We start from the raw sequence: 18,891 nt of genomic DNA, 5'->3' as shown, positions 1-18,891 counted from the left end.
CCAGGGTAATAATATCCCATTAAGCACATAGGGACGCATTTGGCAGTGATATGCGCTATATAAGCATGTTGGTATTATTATTATTATTATTAATATTATTATTATTGTTCAGGAAATAATTGTAGATATAGACCACTCAAACCTACCCTCCTTGCATCAAGGATCTTATTCTCAAAGATGAATGTGATACAGGTCCTCAAGACTTCTAATCTCCTGGCGCTGTTATTGATTAGGTTCCTATGGCCTTCAAAGAAACTACTGGATGCATTGTAAGGTACTATCTGATTTTTCTGGTTCCTTGCCTTGGACAGACTGGAATTCAAACTCTGAAGGAACTGCGAAAGAAACAGTGATAATATTGTATAATCTTCTGGAAGTTCCTTGCCTTGGACAGACTTGAATTGAAACTCTGAAGGAACAGTGAAAAAACAGTGATAATAATGACAAAATGATAACGGTGTACAATCTTCTGGAAGTTCCTGGCCTGTATCAGGCTGGAATTCAAACTCTGAAGAAACTGTGAAAGAAACAGTGATAATAATGACAAAATGATAATGGTGTACAATCTTCTGGAAGTTCCTTGCCTTGGACAGACTGGAATTCAAACTCTGAAGGCACTGTGAAAAAAAACAGTGATAATAATGACAAAATGATAATGGTGTACAATCTTCTGGAAGTTCCTGGCCTGTATCATGCTGGAATTCAAACTGTGAAAGAAATGGTGATAATAATGACAAAATGATAATAGGCCGATTCAAGATAGTAATCAAACTCCGAAGGAACAGTTAGAGAAAAAGAGAGCAAGGAATGAAGGGATATATAACAATAACTCTTTATTCAATCATAATTACTCTGTGGCCCATATTCTAGACTCAAGCTTTATTCAAAATTTGATCTATAATTGTGGTCTAACTATGGATAGCCACATGTGATCTCTATAAGCCAGTTCATAGTTCCACTCCGTGCATGATCAGAAGATTCTGCGCATAATCAGAGGAAGGTCATTGGTACTGAAGTGACATGATGGTTGAAAGTTTAATGAGATAAGCAACAACTTTGATGTCTTGATTATTCATATATTCTTTTTAATTGTGTTTTTCATGAACATCCACAAAAAACAATGCGTCCATGAACGACTGGTATTTCACAGTTTGCCAAGTACATTGTACAACATGCTATAATATGCATTCAAAGTAGAAATGCAACAAATAACTTCATAGAGTGTTCAATGGTGTGCTATTCTAGTCACCTGGTCTATTCAATTTCTTCATCCTGCTATGTAAGGCATCCTTACATAATATCTTGCTTTGAAATCTGCCTATCTCAATGAAAGAAATGAAAGGTAATTTGACCAAAATTGTCCATGAAGTAACTACGAACTGGTCTATTAAGTGTTAATTAAAGTGCTCAAGATTGGATTTTACTAAGTGATGATAAAATGATAAATACAAAGACAAACTCTCAAAACTTACTAATAATAAATAAAAGACAAAACATTAAATGAAACATACAAATTTCATCAAATGTACAAACACTCACAGCTTTTGCCTGGCCGTCAGTTACAACTTCTTCAACTTTCTGGTTGTTTAACGTTGGGAACTGATGTTCATTGATGCGTGTATATGCACCGTCTGATGGCTTTGGAATCTTCTGTAGATACTGTGCTTTGGTTGGATTCTCCTACAAGGAAATCAATACAGAATTAAATTTGGTTTAACATACAGATATCTTATAAAACACCATAACACATTGACAACCAAGTTCAGTGATTCCCAAAGACTTTTGTGCTGGGAACACTTGGTATCTGTAGAAAACTGATTGGTATTGCATGCATGCACTGTGACCTTAAAACCCTTGGTAATATTCATCATAGAATTTACTGCCAAATAGACAAAAATAAATTGAGAGGTCAACCAACATTTACAAAAATTTACCCAAATTGGCAATGAAAGAGATTAATCAATTTGAAAAGTACTCCTGACCATCTTAGTATTTTACAAATCAAACTTTTGAGCAAATAAAATGCAACTTGATATCTTTGATAATTAAACTGACCATTTCAATTTTATCTGTTGGTCAGTGATATACACCTTTTATCTATTAGTAATTTTGAATTCACTTCTTTGAGGTATACAAATCTGACTCAAGATTCTCTCTCTTTAAAAAATGAAGAAATTAATTCAAATTCAAGCTTTTCTTCCAAGCCAACAATATCAACCATGCAATTTTCATCACCAAATTCAGATTCCTGAAGCATAAAATCATATAAACCTTGCAAAAATAATCAAATAAAAGGCCTGTTACAAAAGATATACAATCAACTTTTACAATTGGTCACTGACTGTTTGTTCATGGCTCTCCATAGACTTATAGTTATGAACAACTATACAATTGATTGCAATTTTCATGAAACAGGGCCCAATATTGATAAAAGGAAAGAAAGAAATAATTCATAATAAGTGTCTGTCTGGTCATGCTTGAATCTCATGCCATTCCCCATTAGGACGTGAAATAATTTTAGAAAATTATTCAGATCAAAACAAATGAATAATCACAATAAATCATAATTGATCATTCAAGATCAAAACAGCCAGAATCATCTTTTTTTCCTCACTCGCAAGTACACTTAAATGTAGCTTGAAAAACAACTTTGTCCAATTCAAGTTTCTACAAAGTTGCCACTGAAACACCACCCAAGCCACAAAAAGTTCTGTTTTTCCCATTTCCCTCTAGCTTCAGCCATAACAAAACTGAAATATTCAGCACATATTCAAACATTGAAACTTGCACGATACCTTATCAACCCAGTATATACTGTAAAAAGAATATAATTTATATTAGAGATACCACTGGAATATTACCATTGTTTTATATCATATATTAACAGAATAGTTAGGGTATTAATATTGTTATTTAAACATTGTATTAAATTGCTTTCAGTACATGTCTAGTAAATCCTTATCATCAACACTGCCATTGCTACTTTTCTACAAAACTTCAAGAAAACTACTGCCCTGCTATAGTTATGTCCTTTTATTTTATCCATGTGAAGTCTTTGTGAACCAAGGTCCAAGAAAGGCATTGAAACTACAGATCTTATCCTGATATCCTATGCTAAAGCTTGAAAACTACATGTATGAGACATAAGCACAGAGGTTTGAGAGACAGAGGGAGAGAGGGGAGAGAGAGGTTGTAATAAGGTTTGAGAGACAGAGGGAGAGAGGGGAGAGAGAGGTTGTAATAAGGTTTGAGAGACAGAGGGAGAGAGGGGAGAGAGAGGTTGTAATAAGGTTTGAGAGACAGAGGGAGAGAGGGGAGAGAGAGGTTGTAATAGGTTTGAGAGACAGAGGGAGAGAGAGGTTGTAATAGGTTTGAGAGACAGAGGGAGAGAGGGGAGAGAGAGGTTGTAATAAGGTTTGAGAGACAGAGGGAGAGAGGGGAGAGAGAGGTTGTAATAAGGTTTGAGAGACAGAGGGAGAGAGGGGAGAGATAGGTTGTAATAAGGTTTGAGAGACAGAGGGAGAGAGGGGAGAGAGAGGTTGTAATAAGGTTTGAGAGACAGAGGGAGAGAGGGGAGAGAGAGGTTGTAATAAGGTTTGAGAGACAGAGGGAGAGAGGGGAGAGAGAGGTTGTAATAGGTTTGAGAGACAGAGGGAGAGAGAGGTTGTAATAGGTTTGAGAGACAGAGGGAGAGAGGGGAGAGAGAGGTTGTAATAAGGTTTGAGAGACAGAGGGAGAGAGGGGAGAGAGAGGTTGTAATAAGGTTTGAGAGACAGAGGGAGAGAGGTGAGAGAGAGGTTGTAATAAGGTTTGAGAGACAGAGGGAGAGAGGGGAGAGAGAGGTTGTAATAGGTTTGAGAGACAGAGGGAGAGAGAGGTTGTAATAGGTTTGAGAGACAGAGGGAGAGAGAGGTTGTAATAGGTTTGAGAGACAGAGGGAGAGAGGGGAGAGAGAGGTTGTAATAGGTTTGAGAGACAGAGGGAGAGAGAGGTTGTAATAGGTTTGAGAGACAGAGGGAGAGAGAGGTTGTAATAGGTTTGAGAGACAGAGGGAGAGAGAGGTTGTAATAGGTTTGAGAGACAGAGGGAGAGAGGGGAGAGAGAGGTTGTAATAGGTTTGAGAGACAGAGGGAGAGAGAGGTTGTAATAGGTTTGAGAGACAGAGGGAGAGAGAGGTTGTAATAGGTTTGAGAGACAGAGGGAGAGAGGGGAGAGAGAGGTTGTAATAGGTTTGAGAGACAGAGGGAGAGAGAGGTTGTAATAAGGTTTGAGAGACAGAGGGAGAGAGGGGAGAGAGAGGTTGTAATAAGGTTTGAGAGACAGAGGGAGAGAGGGGAGAGAGAGGTTGTAATAGGTTTGAGAGACAGAGGGAGAGAGAGGTTGTAATAGGTTTGAGAGACAGAGGGAGAGAGGGGAGAGAGAGGTTGTAATAGGTTTGAGAGACAGAGGGAGAGAGAGGTTGTAATAGGTTTGAGAGACAGCGGGAGAGAGAGGTTGTAATAGGTTTGAGAGACAGAGGGAGAGAGGGGAGAGAGAGGTTGTAATAGGTTTGAGAGACAGAGGGAGAGAGAGGTTGTAATAGGTTTGAGAGACAGAGGGAGAGAGAGGTTGTAATAGGTTTGAGAGACAGAGGGAGAGAGGGGAGAGAGAGGTTGTAATAGGTTTGAGAGACAGAGGGAGAGAGAGGTTGTAATAGGTTTGAGAGACAGAGGGAGAGAGAGGTTGTAATAGGTTTGAGAGACAGAGGGAGAGAGGGGAGAGAGAGGTTGTAATAACTAATCTTATTAAATATAGGCAAATATTTTTAAGATATCTTGTTGAAGATAATGTCCTTTAACCATAATCAAACAAAGATATATCATGTTTCACAGAAGAATGTTCAAATAAATTGTGTTAAATAACCTTTAAAGAATTAATTGAATTGAATCAAATCAAATCAAATTGAATGATAAAAGTGGCATCCATGTCTCAAGGACACTACCTTACATTTCTTAGAGTACAAGGATGTGGTACTTTTATGAAAGTTTACAAACTTTTTCAAAAATTCACTATAAAACAAACTATAATAGGAGACCTTAAAATATCTTACAGTTTATGTGATGCACCTTGCATCACAAATTGACTGTTTTTTTTATCATTCTAATTTCCGCGAAGCAAACATTCATTTTCAAAAAACCATTACAACAGAACCATATATACATGTTCATGTGTGCAAGTGAAATTAGTTTATAGGAAGTTAATTGTGTATAAAGGGGGAGTGTACAGTAAATACCAGGGAATAATTTTGCTTTACAAATTTGAGTAGCATTTGTGGTCATAAGAGAAAAGCTCTCAATGTACAGTCCTATGTAAAAATATGCTATACAAAAGACTTTATGCATAGCAGTCTTAAAAAAATGTGGAGCAAATTGCGATGCGATACCAGGAAAATTATTCCCTGCATACAATGTTTGGTATGATAGTATAGGGATAGTTTACAAAGTGTGTTAATGTGTTTCATTCAATAGTATAACAAAACAGGTATTGACATTACACACATACATGTATGTGAGTTAAGACAAGTAAATAGGTCAGTATCCAAATGATTACAAAATGCCATTTTGTCTTCTTTAAACAAATAAACAAAAATGGGATTATATAGTGTATATTTCAACACAATGGTATAGGAATCTCCTTTTTTTCAAGAGTAATATTATTAGAAAGTAATTTTAGAACACAAAATTAGCCTTCGCAATTTTCTTCATAATCCAAGGCCTTTGCAAAACACAGATATTTGGAAGAAATAAAAAACAAAGATTTAATTAAAGTTACCACTGGAGGACAAAATCACCATTTTATGCAACTGGCCTGAGTCTACAAACTGCTCTTTGTCTAGCCCTGGTGACATACTCAGAAAGTCATTGATTGAATGATCAATTCAAATTGTTATTATCAGTTAACAATTTGAAAAATATGTTAGCTATTGCTGGGGTATGGTGAACATGTAGATAGAATATATAATAATTTTAATGATTTAGATATGAAACACTGCTTATACTATTTTATCATAATACTTACATGAGTATGAGTGAATATTAATTATTACATATGATGAATAATGGTTCAGTTAATGTACACAAATCTCTTTAAGATTTGAATTACTGTAGGTAATAGAGGATATACAGACTTAAGTCTATTTCTAGTACATGAAGTTCACACAATAAATTTAGCTGTAAGTGACTCATGGGGCTTTCTACAGCCTGAAGATATATGAATTGACAAATCATTATTAGCCAATCAGAAGCAAGGATTTTCAGTAGCTTGTAACAGCTTCCAGTGAACGTTAACACTTGTAATGGGAAATGTGGAGAATGTGTCTGTTTCAATTGGACAGAGACAGCAAAGATATCAACAATCACAGCTTAGAATCACTATACCCGAGCCACTTTAAACAGCACCATCTCAAGACCTCTATTATCTCATAGCAATCCTGCATTTTGAACCAGAATGCAACATTCGTCTACTTTAAATCTTGATTACCTAACTTCCATCACCATGAACCCTGTATTAGATAATATTTTATTTTAATATGATCTTTCCAAGTAAACCTGAGGTATTAGAATCATGATATGACAGTAAGCATGGAAAGAGTAATGACTCTAAAATATTGATGGAATGACTATAAAAGGAATAAAAGATGAAGGCTATAATAATGTATTATCCCCCTTTTGACAAAGGCTGAATTAGCATGGACTAGCTTACTACTTTTTATTTGAAGTATATGCATGCCTGAAAGAGCTGCAAAATTCTTGAATGAGATATTAAGTTTTCTTTTCTAAGGAATTTCCTAATGATAATGTCACCACTATGTTAAATATGTGGCTCATGCTTGCCGATATAAAAAGCCACCCTAACCGATTCTTCTACATGTAACCTATTATTTGTAAGAAGCTATGGAATTTACAGCCTAAAATAGCAAAAAATACCCTTCTACATTTTCTTTAATTTCAAAAATTTTTCAAGACAAAGTTTAAGCCCTTCCACCAAGAATATTATGATGTTGTTGTCTATTGTGTGTCTGGAAGTAAATAGTATAATAAATGAATGTTTAGTTGAGTTAATAGGTTGCAAGTTTCAAGCAAGTTCCCCCAGTAAAAGAAGCTAGCAAGCTAGGTGTGCTTTCACACGAGAACAATTTAAAATTTGCACTGGTTTTTAATATATCTGTGTACATGAATTGGATTTTGATTCATACTATTCTTGCACATTTTTTGGTAATTGTAACAGATGCTATCATTTACATCGGTCATTGAAACAGATAGATATATTTACATACAAATAAAATTGTAATTGTAATATTTGAATTACCAAGAACACAAAGGCAAATATAGCAATTACAAGGATTTGTTCTCGTGTGAAAACACTGTATGAAACTAAGAATGCAACTGCGCATCTTTACCTCAGAAGACATAGACAATATAGATGGAATCTCCTGTTAATAATGAACAGATTAATCAGAAAAAAAAGTAAACAGCAAAGCTAAAACAGATAAATTGTAATTATATAATATGAAAACTAGTAAAAGGCTCTGCGTGAAGAGAATAGGATCAACAAACAAGGGGAGATGAAATGGTTTGTATTTTCTATACTAGGAGCTGATTTAGCCTGATTAAAGACAATACTTCATACTGGCTGCAATGCATTTTCATCCATGAAATTATATTGTACCTATCCTGGTTAGATCTACCACTATCACATCTTCAACCAAACTGTATAAATAATAAATTCTCATCAAGTTTGTCTTCCAATTCTGAAAAGCCATGGAAGATTTTTACAACATCTAACATACAACAATTAAAGAAGCTTGTTTGGATAATACATGTAAGCATGAAACCAACTTTTTTTTCAGACATAATCTGCTTCACATTCCTGCAGTTCTAGGGGAAATTTTTATTGTGTTCACTTTAATAATAATAATAATGCTAACATTTATAGGGCACTTTATAAGGGTGTTTCAAAGTGCACATGTGGGCTGACTAAAGTAAACAATGAATCCATAAAAAAAACCTATGCTAGTGTTGATGAGTTTTGAGTGAGGATTTTAAAATTTCAAAAGAGGGAGCATTTGAATATGGGTTCACTTGGTTATTACTAACAGAATAAAAAGCCCTGAAATTATAGCTCCTTATGAAAGCAAGCCAAGCTGATGGGTAAAAACTCAAACCAGATATTGCTATGTCTGATAAGCCTCTGGCAAGCTTTCAAGTTGCTGAAAAATAACCATTGGTCAGATAGTACCCATAAAATTTGAATATGTTAGAAAATGGGTGTACTGTTCCACAGTCATTTTGTGGTGATGGAATCGATGTGAAAGTTAATATGATTTTTTTCTGATTGAATGAAGTGTTGATTTCGCAAAAAAAAAATAGAAAAGAAATTGCATTTCTCATAGGGGTCCACAGTGAAAGTATCCCCCAAAATAAAATTCAGATTCTCTAGAGGACTTTCTGTCCTCCAGATTCAATCTGGTTGAGAGGTCTGTTATAATCAAAACAATGCCCTATGAGAGGAGGGCCGAACAGTGCAAGGTGAGCTCTATGAATCAAATGATCTTTCAAGAAACTGGCCCCTTAAGATCTTACCCATAACCCTAAGATGTACTTACGTTGACATAGAGTCTCTCAGCAACATCTCTGATGTTCCTCAACACTCTCTCAGGCTGACCTTCCTCAGCAGCAAGCGTATCTGTGACCATTGCATTCAACTAGACACAAGAGAATAGAACCTGTTATACAGAAGACCTTTTGAGTAGTAGTTAAATAAATTTAATTCAGTGATAAAAAATTTGCAATGCAATACCTAGAAAAATATTTTGTTTTAGAATTTAAAAGGAAATAATACTCTTCACTGTGAATAAATATCAAGCTGATGAATGAGCTGAAAATATTTCCTCTCCCAATGTAATAAGTCAGAAACACTTCTAAGCACTCGTCATCTAGCAGTCACTGCACTGAACACACAATAACTCTTAATAGATAAAACAATTACAATTCATTTCCAATTTGAAGTTTATATCATAGTTATTCAATGATACCTTATCAAAGAGGTCACATGGTCTATAAGGAGGCCCTCGCTCGTTGACAAATGTCCCAAAGCTCATACCATCCAGGAACTTGCTGAGGAATTCATCTCCTAGAGCTCCGTGTTGGAATAGGAACATTCCCTATGGACAAAGATAAAGAGTTATTGACACATAAACTAGAACAAAATTTGTACTTTTCTTATTTTCTTTACATATCCTTTTGAGAGGGCAATGAACGTAATAACAAAACTTGAATGTACCCAATAATCCCCATCACCAACACTACCACCATCATCATCATCATCATCATCATCATCATCACCATCATCATCATCATCTTTATCATCATAACCATCACCACCATTATCATCATCATCACCACCATCATCATCAACATCATCATCATCATCACCATCATCATCATCATCATCATCAACATCATCATCAACATCATCATCACCATCATCATCATCATCTTTATCATCATAACCATCACCACGATTATCATCATCATCACCATCATCATCAACATCATCATCATCATCATCATCATCATCACCATCATCATCCTCAGAATCATCTTTATCATCATCAACATCATCATCATCACCACCATCATCATCATCACCACCATCATCATCAACATCATCATCAACAGAATCATCTTTATCATCATCATCTTTATCATCATCATCATCACCATCATCATCAACATCATCATTACCATCACCACCATCATCATCAACATCATCATCATCATCACCATCATCATCATCATCAACATCATCATCATCCTCAGAATCATCTTTATCATCATAACCATCATCATCATCATCATCATCATCACCATCATCATCATCATCTTTATCATCATAACCATCACCACCATTATCATCATCATCATCATCATCACCATCATCATCATCATCTTTATCATCATAACCATCACCACCATTATCATCATCATCATCACCATCATCATCAACATCATCATTACCATCACCACCATCATCATCAACATCATCATCATCATCATCATCATAACCATCATCATCAACATCATCATCATCATCACCATCTTTATCATCATAACCATCACCACCATTATCATCATCATCATCACCATCACCACCATTATCATCATCATCATCACCATTATCATCAACATCATCATCATCATCACCATCATCATCATCATCACCATCATCATCATCCTCAGAATCATCTTTATCATCATAACCATCACCATCAACATCATCATCATCATCACCATCATCATCATCATCATCACCATCATCATCCTCAGAATCATCTTTATCATGATAACCATCACCATCATTATCATCACCATCATAACCATCATAACAACTATTATCATTCTTATCATTGATGTTGTCATGACAACCACCAAAACCCTCTTCCTACCTTATTGAAAGTAATAACAGGACTAGGATGTATCCTAATGATGGTGAGACAAGATCTGTATCCTAGCAACAGCTCAGCGATGAGTCGCAGGAAGATTGCACGTATCTCTTTGTCAAGGAGTTCTGGTTTAGAAGGTGTGTCTGAGCTCACAGGAAAAGCTTGATCAGCTATCTTCAGATCAGGTCTCAGCACCTAATAGGAGGAAGATTAGAAATTGGAATGTTCAAACTTCCACTTTCAGGCAAAAAACATGCTTTTAAAACATGTTTGGTTAAATGCATATGGTATCCTTTCTCATATTTTGTTTAAACTTTGAAAGTGAACTCACAAAAATGTATGTTCTCGATGGGGATTTCTCCAAACAGACAGTTTCTGAGAAAGCATAAACATATAAATTCTTATTGCGTTTAGGTGTCCTCATTAAACACCAAATTTCTGCTTTCATTAGGAAAGCAAAAAATAAAAACAAAATACTCTTTGAAAAAGAATGCATCCCAAATTAACCTCAATTCCTAGGTCACTGTAACATACCCAGTACACCTTTGCTAATTTTCCTTTTTAAAAAAGGTTACTAATAGCTTACCATAGTTAGTTCATAGTTGATTCTTTCATACATAGCATCCGATGACAGCACTATGTTAACAAACATACCATTAATCTAAAAGTTACCAGTGGCTTACCATAATTAGTTCATAGTTGATTCTTTCATACATAGCATCCGATGACAGCACTATGTTAACAAACATACCATTAATCTAAAAGTTACCAGTGGCTTACCATAGTTAGTTCATAGTTGATTCTTTCATACATAGCATCCGATGACAGCACTATGTTAACAAACATACCATTAATCTAAAAGTTACCAGTGGCTTACCATAATTCGTTCATAGTTGATTCTTTCATACATAGCATCCGATGACAGCACTATGTTAACAAACATACCATTAATCTAAAAGTTACCAGTGGCTTACCATAATTAGTTCATAGTTGATTCTTTCATACATAGCATCCGATGACAGCACTATGTTAACAAACATACCATTAATCTAAAAGTTACCAGTGGCTTACCATAATTAGTTCATAGTTGATTCTTTCATACATAGCATCCGATGACAGCACTATGTTAACAAACATACCATTAATCTAAAAGTTACCAGTGGCTTACCATAGTTAGTTCATAGTTGATTCTTTCATACATTGCATCCGATGACAGCACTATGTTAACAAACATACCATTAATCTAAAATTTACCAGTGGCTTACCATAGTTAGTTCATAGTTGATTCTTTCATACATAGCATCCGATGGCAGCACTACTATGTTAACAAACATACCATTAATCTAAAACAGGGATTCTCAAATGGTGGCGCGCGCGCCACTTGTGGCGCACCGAGCCTTGCGGAGTGGCGCTTGGAAGCCGGTATAAAAAAGTAAAAATAAAGAAAAATTAGGGAGATAAAAATGTATCTACCAGTAACCTGGAAATAAGGATTTGGTGATCATTTTAATACAAAGAGAAAACAAAAACTCTTTACTTGACACTTAATTGATTTCCTCAAATTTTGTCCAATTTAGCACTCGATAACCTCTATTATAGAGGATCGATGTTGTTCTTTTTATTTATTCTATGCGGTACAAAGTTTATGTGCCACACAAGTGATTTGAAAACCCCGTTTGTAGGATTTCTATTTCAACGGCGAGAAATGTTGCATTTCCAGAGTATCCTTTTTGTTTAAGAGTTAAACATCAAATAATGTGATATCCATAGAGCATCCTGATCATAAAAAAATATGAATTAGGGGCATAACAAGCAGAAAATTTGTTTCCGGAGCCGATTAAAATCCGAAGGTGTAAAGTGAAATACATACATGCTCAGATGTATTGCCTGCCGTGATTGCCTGCATGCACTCTTGCTTAACACGAACTGAATAAATGATACTGCACGTGAGTTGTAGAGGGGCAGTTTGGGCGCTAGTGCAGTGCAACGCCTAATTTTCAGCCCTTGCAAAATCGGGGAACGTAACTTTAGCCACTGGTGTACAGATGGGGGCGGGGATTGGGGGCCCCCAAGTGTTTCACGGCCAAGAAAACAAAAGGAGAAAAGAGGAGAAAAGGAAAGAAAAGGGAAATATTGTATTATCTTAATATTATGTCAAAATATAGATTTTTGTATTGAAAAGTTCAATATTTTTGCTTCAGCTGCCATATCTAGCCCCTCATTTTTTTTACTCATTACGCCACTTGCTTCAGCCAATAGATCTGGTGCAGAACAGTCTGAACTAGTGGTATCATTGGTATGTTGTGAAAAAGTCACTGGTCATTTTTCTTTTAATATTGTGTAGTTTGTTGGCATTTGTATTTCTTCTTTTGATATTAATTAGAGCCCCTCTTGGCAATTTAAAAGGCCTCATATTCCAAAACTTCTTGGGGCTCCGCCCCCTCGACCCCCACGCCACCAGGGGCCTCTGGGGCCCCCCATCCGCTGATACATTGCTGGTTTGCATAATGGATAGTGGAGCATTACAGATTCTCAACAAGAAATGTGGCGCTTCCAAAAAAGTAATTGAGAATGGCTGATCTAAAAGTTACCAGTGGCTTACCATAATTAGTTCATAGTTGATTCTTTCATACATAGCATCCGATGGCAGCACTATGTTAACAAACATACCATTAATCTAAAAGTTACCAGTGGCTTACCATAATTAGTTCATAGTTGATTCTTTCATACATAGCATCCGATGGCAGCACTATGTTAACAAACATACCATTAATCTAAAAGTTACCAGTGGCTTACCATAATTAGTTCATAGTTGATTCTTTCATACATAGCATCCGATGACAGCACTATGTTAACAAACATACCATTAATCTAAAAGTTACCAGTGGCTTACCATAGTTAGTTCATAGTTGATTCTTTCATACATAGCATCCGATGACAGCACTATGTTAACAAACATACCATTAATCTAAAAGTTACCAGTGGCTTACCATAATTAGTTCATAGTTGATTCTTTCATACATAGCATCCGATGACAGCACTATGTTAACAAACATACCATTAATCTAAAAGTTACCAGTGGCTTACCATAATTAGTTCATAGTTGATTCTTTCATACATTGCATCCGATAGCAGCACTATGTTAACAAACATACCATTAATCTAAAAGTTACCAGTGGCTTACCATAATTAGTTCATAGTTGATTCTTACATACATAGCATCCGATAGCAGCACTATGTTAACAAACATACCATTAATCTAAAAGTTACCAGTGGCTTACCATAATTAGTTCATAGTTGATTCTTTCATACATTGCATCCGATGACAGCACTATGTTAACAAACATACCATTAATCTTAAAGTTACCAGTGGCTTACCATAGTTAGTTCATAGTTGATTCTTTCATACATAGCATTCGATGGCAGCACTATGTTAACAAACATACCATTAATCTAAAAGTTACCAGTGGCTTACCATAATTAGTTCATAGTTGATTCTTTCATACATTGCATCCGATGGCAGCACTATGTTAACAAACCTACCGTTAATCTAAAATTTACCAGTGGCTTACCATAGTTAGTTCATAGTTGATTCTTTCATACATAGCATCCGATGACAGCACTATGTTCACAAACATACCATTAATCTAAAAGTTACCAGTGGCTTACCATAGTTAGTTCATAGTTGATTCTTTCATACATAGCATCCGATGGCAGCAGTAAATTAACACATTCAGGGATGGATAAGTAACCACCATCTAAATCAGCAATTACGACATCAAGCTAAAAGAGAAAAGAAAAAAATATGTGTGATCAAACAGACAGAGCACTGGAAACGTTTCTACTTCATCCCTTTCATTTTGATTAAGTATAAATATGTCAAAAAGGTATTGAAAAATGAACCCCCCCCCTCCAATAATTCAAAATACAAAGTCATAACAGCAAATACATCTTTAAATTCTTATTTTGGAACCCCTGAATTGACTTCATTCAGGATTTAGCTTGTTGGTTGACACAGAGGCAAAAGATTTCTTATAAATTTACAATGGCTATTCCATTGTAAATTACAGGGGTGTGTTATATATCATCCATGATCTTTACATTGAAAATTATGTATTTATCATTTACCAATCCTGCAGCTTCCTGTTTTGGTGCTGAATGCATCCCCATAATAAATGGAGTAGGAGAACTCAATGGCTATTCAATTTTACATTGCAGGGGTGTATAATAAATCAGCCATGGTCATTCCATTGTAAAATTGTGTGTTTATTATTTACCAATTCTGCAGCTTCCTCTTTTAGTGCTGAATGTATCCCCATAATAAATGGAGTAGGAGTACTCAAGACCTCAGTCAGTGCAGCAGGCAGTACTGGTATATACACATAGCTAAAGAAAACAAAATGGTACATATTATTCAGTATTTGCAAGAAATTAGTCCGAAGAACAATAATGATGGGTGGAAAAGATTATTGATTTATAGTATTCAATTTCACATAATTGTCACAGTTTCTTCAACCTGTCTGTCATTATAGCACTCTTCAATGTTTTAGGTAAGATGGTAAGATGACATTGGCTTCAAGCTGTGAGCAACTGCAAACATTTTGGGGATTAGGATGATCATGGGCATTTACACAAATTGGCAACAAAGAATATAATCATATAGCAGCTGACTCCAATCTCTGTTTAAGCTACATCCTTCTCTAAAAATAATTTTCCAAAATGGCACCAAAAGTACTAAAATGCTCATTTAAAGCAGATACAAACCAACAGCGCCACCTCGAGTCCTCAACTACTCCTACTTGGCCAATTTCCTGACCCATAATGCGAATGTAGTCTAGTAATATAGACCCACTTGAATGATAACATGCTATTAAAATTAACTACTCAATACATTTATACTGCAATAATTATGTTACCAAGTACCAAAACAATTATTTTTCCTCTCAAAACATTTTACTTTCTCTATAGATACAAATACAATCATAGGTTAATGTATTCTCTGTAGTATAAAGTAGATGTCTGAAAAATGTATATTTTAAGACAATGTATTTATACCCCCTGTCAATGAGAGACTACACACAGTTCACTCCCCCTTTAAAGTAGTATAAACACTTTGCTGATTAAAAACCTGCAAATTGGCAACTTCAAACAATGTCTAACCTGTATTTCAGTGGGAAGAGAAGTGAAATTAGCGCTCCGCATGCCTCAGTTAGTCTGGTGTAACTCCGACAGTAAAATAGAATCTTCTGGTCTGTGGCAGCAGCACAGAAGAGTGTGATGATGTTATGAATACCTGCAAAATGGGTGGAAGTATAATTGATTTGTAAAATGATAATTATCTCACTATTTTCATTGAGTATTCATTCTGTGAAAAGACACAAATTAAAAGACACATAGGCTTATTTGCTTACCGGTATGTTTCAAACTACTTCTCTAATAAATTATCGCCACTGGCTGCAGTCAAGGAATTATCATTTAAATCAAAACAAACCATGCATCAGAAGACAATATCCAGATTAAACCTGTTCTCAGTTTTCATGAGTTCCTCAAGCTTTAATCTGCATATTGTAGTGCACATATAAATCTGAAACTTACATATTTAAAGATTTTCAAAATTTGCATTTGCTTTATCACATCATGTTATGTTCATGTAAACACAGAACACTGTATCTGATGTTTTGTGGGGGCGTTGTGGTCTAGTCAGAGGGACATAGGTTCAATTCCTCGCCACTGCGTGTATTCCTTCAGCAAGAAATTTACCCACAGTGTGCTGCACTAAAACCCAGGTGAGGTGAATGGGTACCTAGTAGGATTAATTCCTTGATTGCTCCAATCGCCTTTAGCAGCTGGAGCTAAAGCAGGGGTAATATACAATGCGCCAATTTAATAGTTACCTAGATAATCGGCGCCTCATAAATGCTATATATTATTATTATTAGTGCACAGAAAAGCACAGAATTTGTATTTTAGTAAACAACAAACTGACTTTCCTATAGACAAGCAATGTTGATACTTACCAAGTTGCTGAACAAGAAGAGCTACAGATGCTCTTGTAACAGGTAAGGAATCGCTAAGAGGAGGCTGCAACGCTTGACGATCACCTGCTCCTATTGAGAACCGTACCTGTTATCAGAAACAAAAGTCATTCTTAAATGATACTAGCAATTACACATAGAATATGATAAGTGACAGACAAAATTTTGATACCAGTTCCAGAGCAGTAAACTGTGCTATTTCTGAATAAAAGCTGCTCACTGTTCAACTGTACTTTATCATTACATTCAGTGATAATGCAATGAAAACAACAAAATCACTGTCTATCATTATCAATTAAAACTCAGTAACTTTTCATTTTTGCCATCACCAAACATTTGCCTGATTTTATATCCATATTTATTTTTCACAGTATTAAGATGAATAAAGAAATATGGTTGTTGCCAATTTAAGAACCAAAAGTAGATAAATCTTGACCTCCTGAAAGCTGTGTAGCTGTATGGCTTAACTGACCTGCAGCATCATCACCATCACCATCATCATCACCATCATCACCACCATCATCGTCATCATCATCATCACCATCATCACCACCATCATCGTCATCATCATCATCATCATCATCATCATCATCTTCATCATCACCATCATCATCACCACCATCATCACCATCGTCATCATCACCATCGTCATCACCACCATCACCATCATCATCACCACCATCACCATCATCATCATCATCATCATCATCACCATCATCATCATCATCATCATCATCATCATCATCACCACCATCATCATCATCATCACCACCATCATCACCACCATCATCGTCATCATCATCATCACCATCACCACCATCATCGTCATCATCATCATCATCATCATCATCATCTTCATCATCACCATCATCATCACCACCATCATCACCATCGTCATCATCACCATCGTCATCACCACCATCACCATCATCATCACCACCATCACCATCATCATCATCACCATCATCATCACCACCATCATCATCATCATCATCACAACCATCATCATCATTACCATCATCACCATCATCATCACCACCATCATCATCATCATCATCACAACCATCATCATCATTACCACTATTACTATCTTCAAACTTACCTGTGGACCACCTGGAGGTGGTACCTGTACATGACCTAGGATGTTACCAACCAATGTCTCCATCTCCACCTCAAGACCATCAACATACACAGTGTACATCAGACCAAGACAGTTCTGAAAAATAATCAAGGCATATATTATGAAACATGGTTTAACTCCTAAAGCAATTTTAATATTCTAACTGAAGTTAGTTTGCAATTTATTTTGGAGACTATGCCAATATCAAAATAGTGTTCATAAGACCAAGACAGTTCTGAATAATATAATCAGGGCATATAATATGAAACATGAATGGACTACTAATGGAGAGGTATTCTTTTTCTTCTTAATTTCCAAATTCATGAAAATCTTGACTCATTTCCATCCTTTGGCCCCCAGCAGCACTCTGCATTCGCCTTCAGAATGAAAGTTTTAACAGCCTAGCCAAAGTATACATTGTCCATCCATCCGTGTTAATGTTCAAACAAAATGTAACAGAAGCTGTTCAGGAATACAGGTCAAAACATGGTTTAAAATCTGAATTATAACATATTTCTGAGAATGCCTTTCGATTAGAGAGTTGTAGGTTTGAATCCCAGCCACAGCATTTTTTCTTTCAACAAGTGCTGCTTTTAAACCCGGGTGAGGCAATTGGGCACCTGGCTGGAATTAATTCCTTGAAATGCTTGTACGCTGTATAACGACTTGCCAAAGTAATGTTGGGTAATAATATAAAAAGTTCCTTGCAAGCGCATAGAGATGTTAGATAAACATGATAAGCATATACAAGTGCAACATATTATCATTATTATAATTGTACAAACCTTCAATGTCTCAAAGTATTCTAATCTAGAGATCAGTGAAAGACACTTTGGCGCAAACATGACCGTGTGTCTGATCAAAGCACCATCAACGTCATCGTTCTCCAGGTCATCAGGTCGCGATGGGGTCATGTCGACGACCTCGCTGAAGGTCAAGACAGCACAGTAGTGACGCCTGGCCTCGATGTCCGTTAGAACTGATACATGGAAAGTTGGTGGTTGGGCCTTGCTTGTTATCTTCCATCCTCCTGGCTGGCAAAACTACAAAGAGAAACAGAAATGGCCAAATTGTTAGTTGTTATAAAAAAAATCTTCAAACCATCTACTCAATTGGTATTATGAAGGAAATATCTGTACAGCACAGAGCAATATGTACAGTACAGCAATAATGTACATGTACATGAGTAGGAGAGTTAAGAGTTGGGCTGATCATGGAGGATGCACTGAATCAAGGCAGGAAATCATTTTTTT

At 35.9% G+C, this 18,891-nt stretch overlaps 1 protein-coding gene across 11 annotated transcripts in view; it reads right to left on the bottom strand.

Annotated features, from left to right (window-relative positions):
* LOC129268510 (myotubularin-related protein 13-like) overlaps positions 1-18,676 on the bottom strand; it is a 43,821-nt gene extending 25,145 nt beyond the window's left edge. For 6 of the 11 annotated variants that reach the window (XM_064105001.1, XM_064105007.1, XM_064105002.1 and 3 more), the window contains exons 1-11: positions 18,424-18,676; positions 17,621-17,734; positions 16,501-16,606; positions 15,644-15,776; positions 14,761-14,869; positions 14,153-14,266; positions 10,487-10,678; positions 9,074-9,202; positions 8,645-8,743; positions 1,540-1,680; positions 147-335 (exon numbers count right to left, since the gene is read on the bottom strand). In XM_064105001.1, coding sequence (XP_063961071.1) covers positions 147-335; positions 1,540-1,680; positions 8,645-8,743; positions 9,074-9,202; positions 10,487-10,678; positions 14,153-14,266; positions 14,761-14,869; positions 15,644-15,776; positions 16,501-16,606; positions 17,621-17,734; positions 18,424-18,552 — 1,455 coding nt within the window. In that variant the 5' untranslated portion in view covers positions 18,553-18,676. Of the gene's footprint in view, positions 1-146; positions 336-1,539; positions 1,681-7,438; positions 7,472-8,644; positions 8,744-9,073; positions 9,203-10,486; positions 10,679-14,152; positions 14,267-14,760; positions 14,870-15,643; positions 15,777-16,500; positions 16,607-17,620; positions 17,735-18,423 lie in introns of all 11 variants that reach the window. The other 5 variants (XM_064104998.1, XM_064105004.1, XM_064104999.1 and 2 more) reach the window with 1 other exon arrangement.
* Positions 18,677-18,891: the final 215 nt, after the last annotated feature.

The sequence above is a fragment of the Lytechinus pictus genome, chromosome 9 (assembly GCF_037042905.1).
Source record: "Lytechinus pictus isolate F3 Inbred chromosome 9, Lp3.0, whole genome shotgun sequence".
NCBI lineage: Eukaryota > Metazoa > Echinodermata > Echinoidea > Temnopleuroida > Toxopneustidae > Lytechinus > Lytechinus pictus.
Note: the sequence above shows the minus strand (reverse complement) of the source record. Positions and strands in the feature narration are given on the sequence as shown.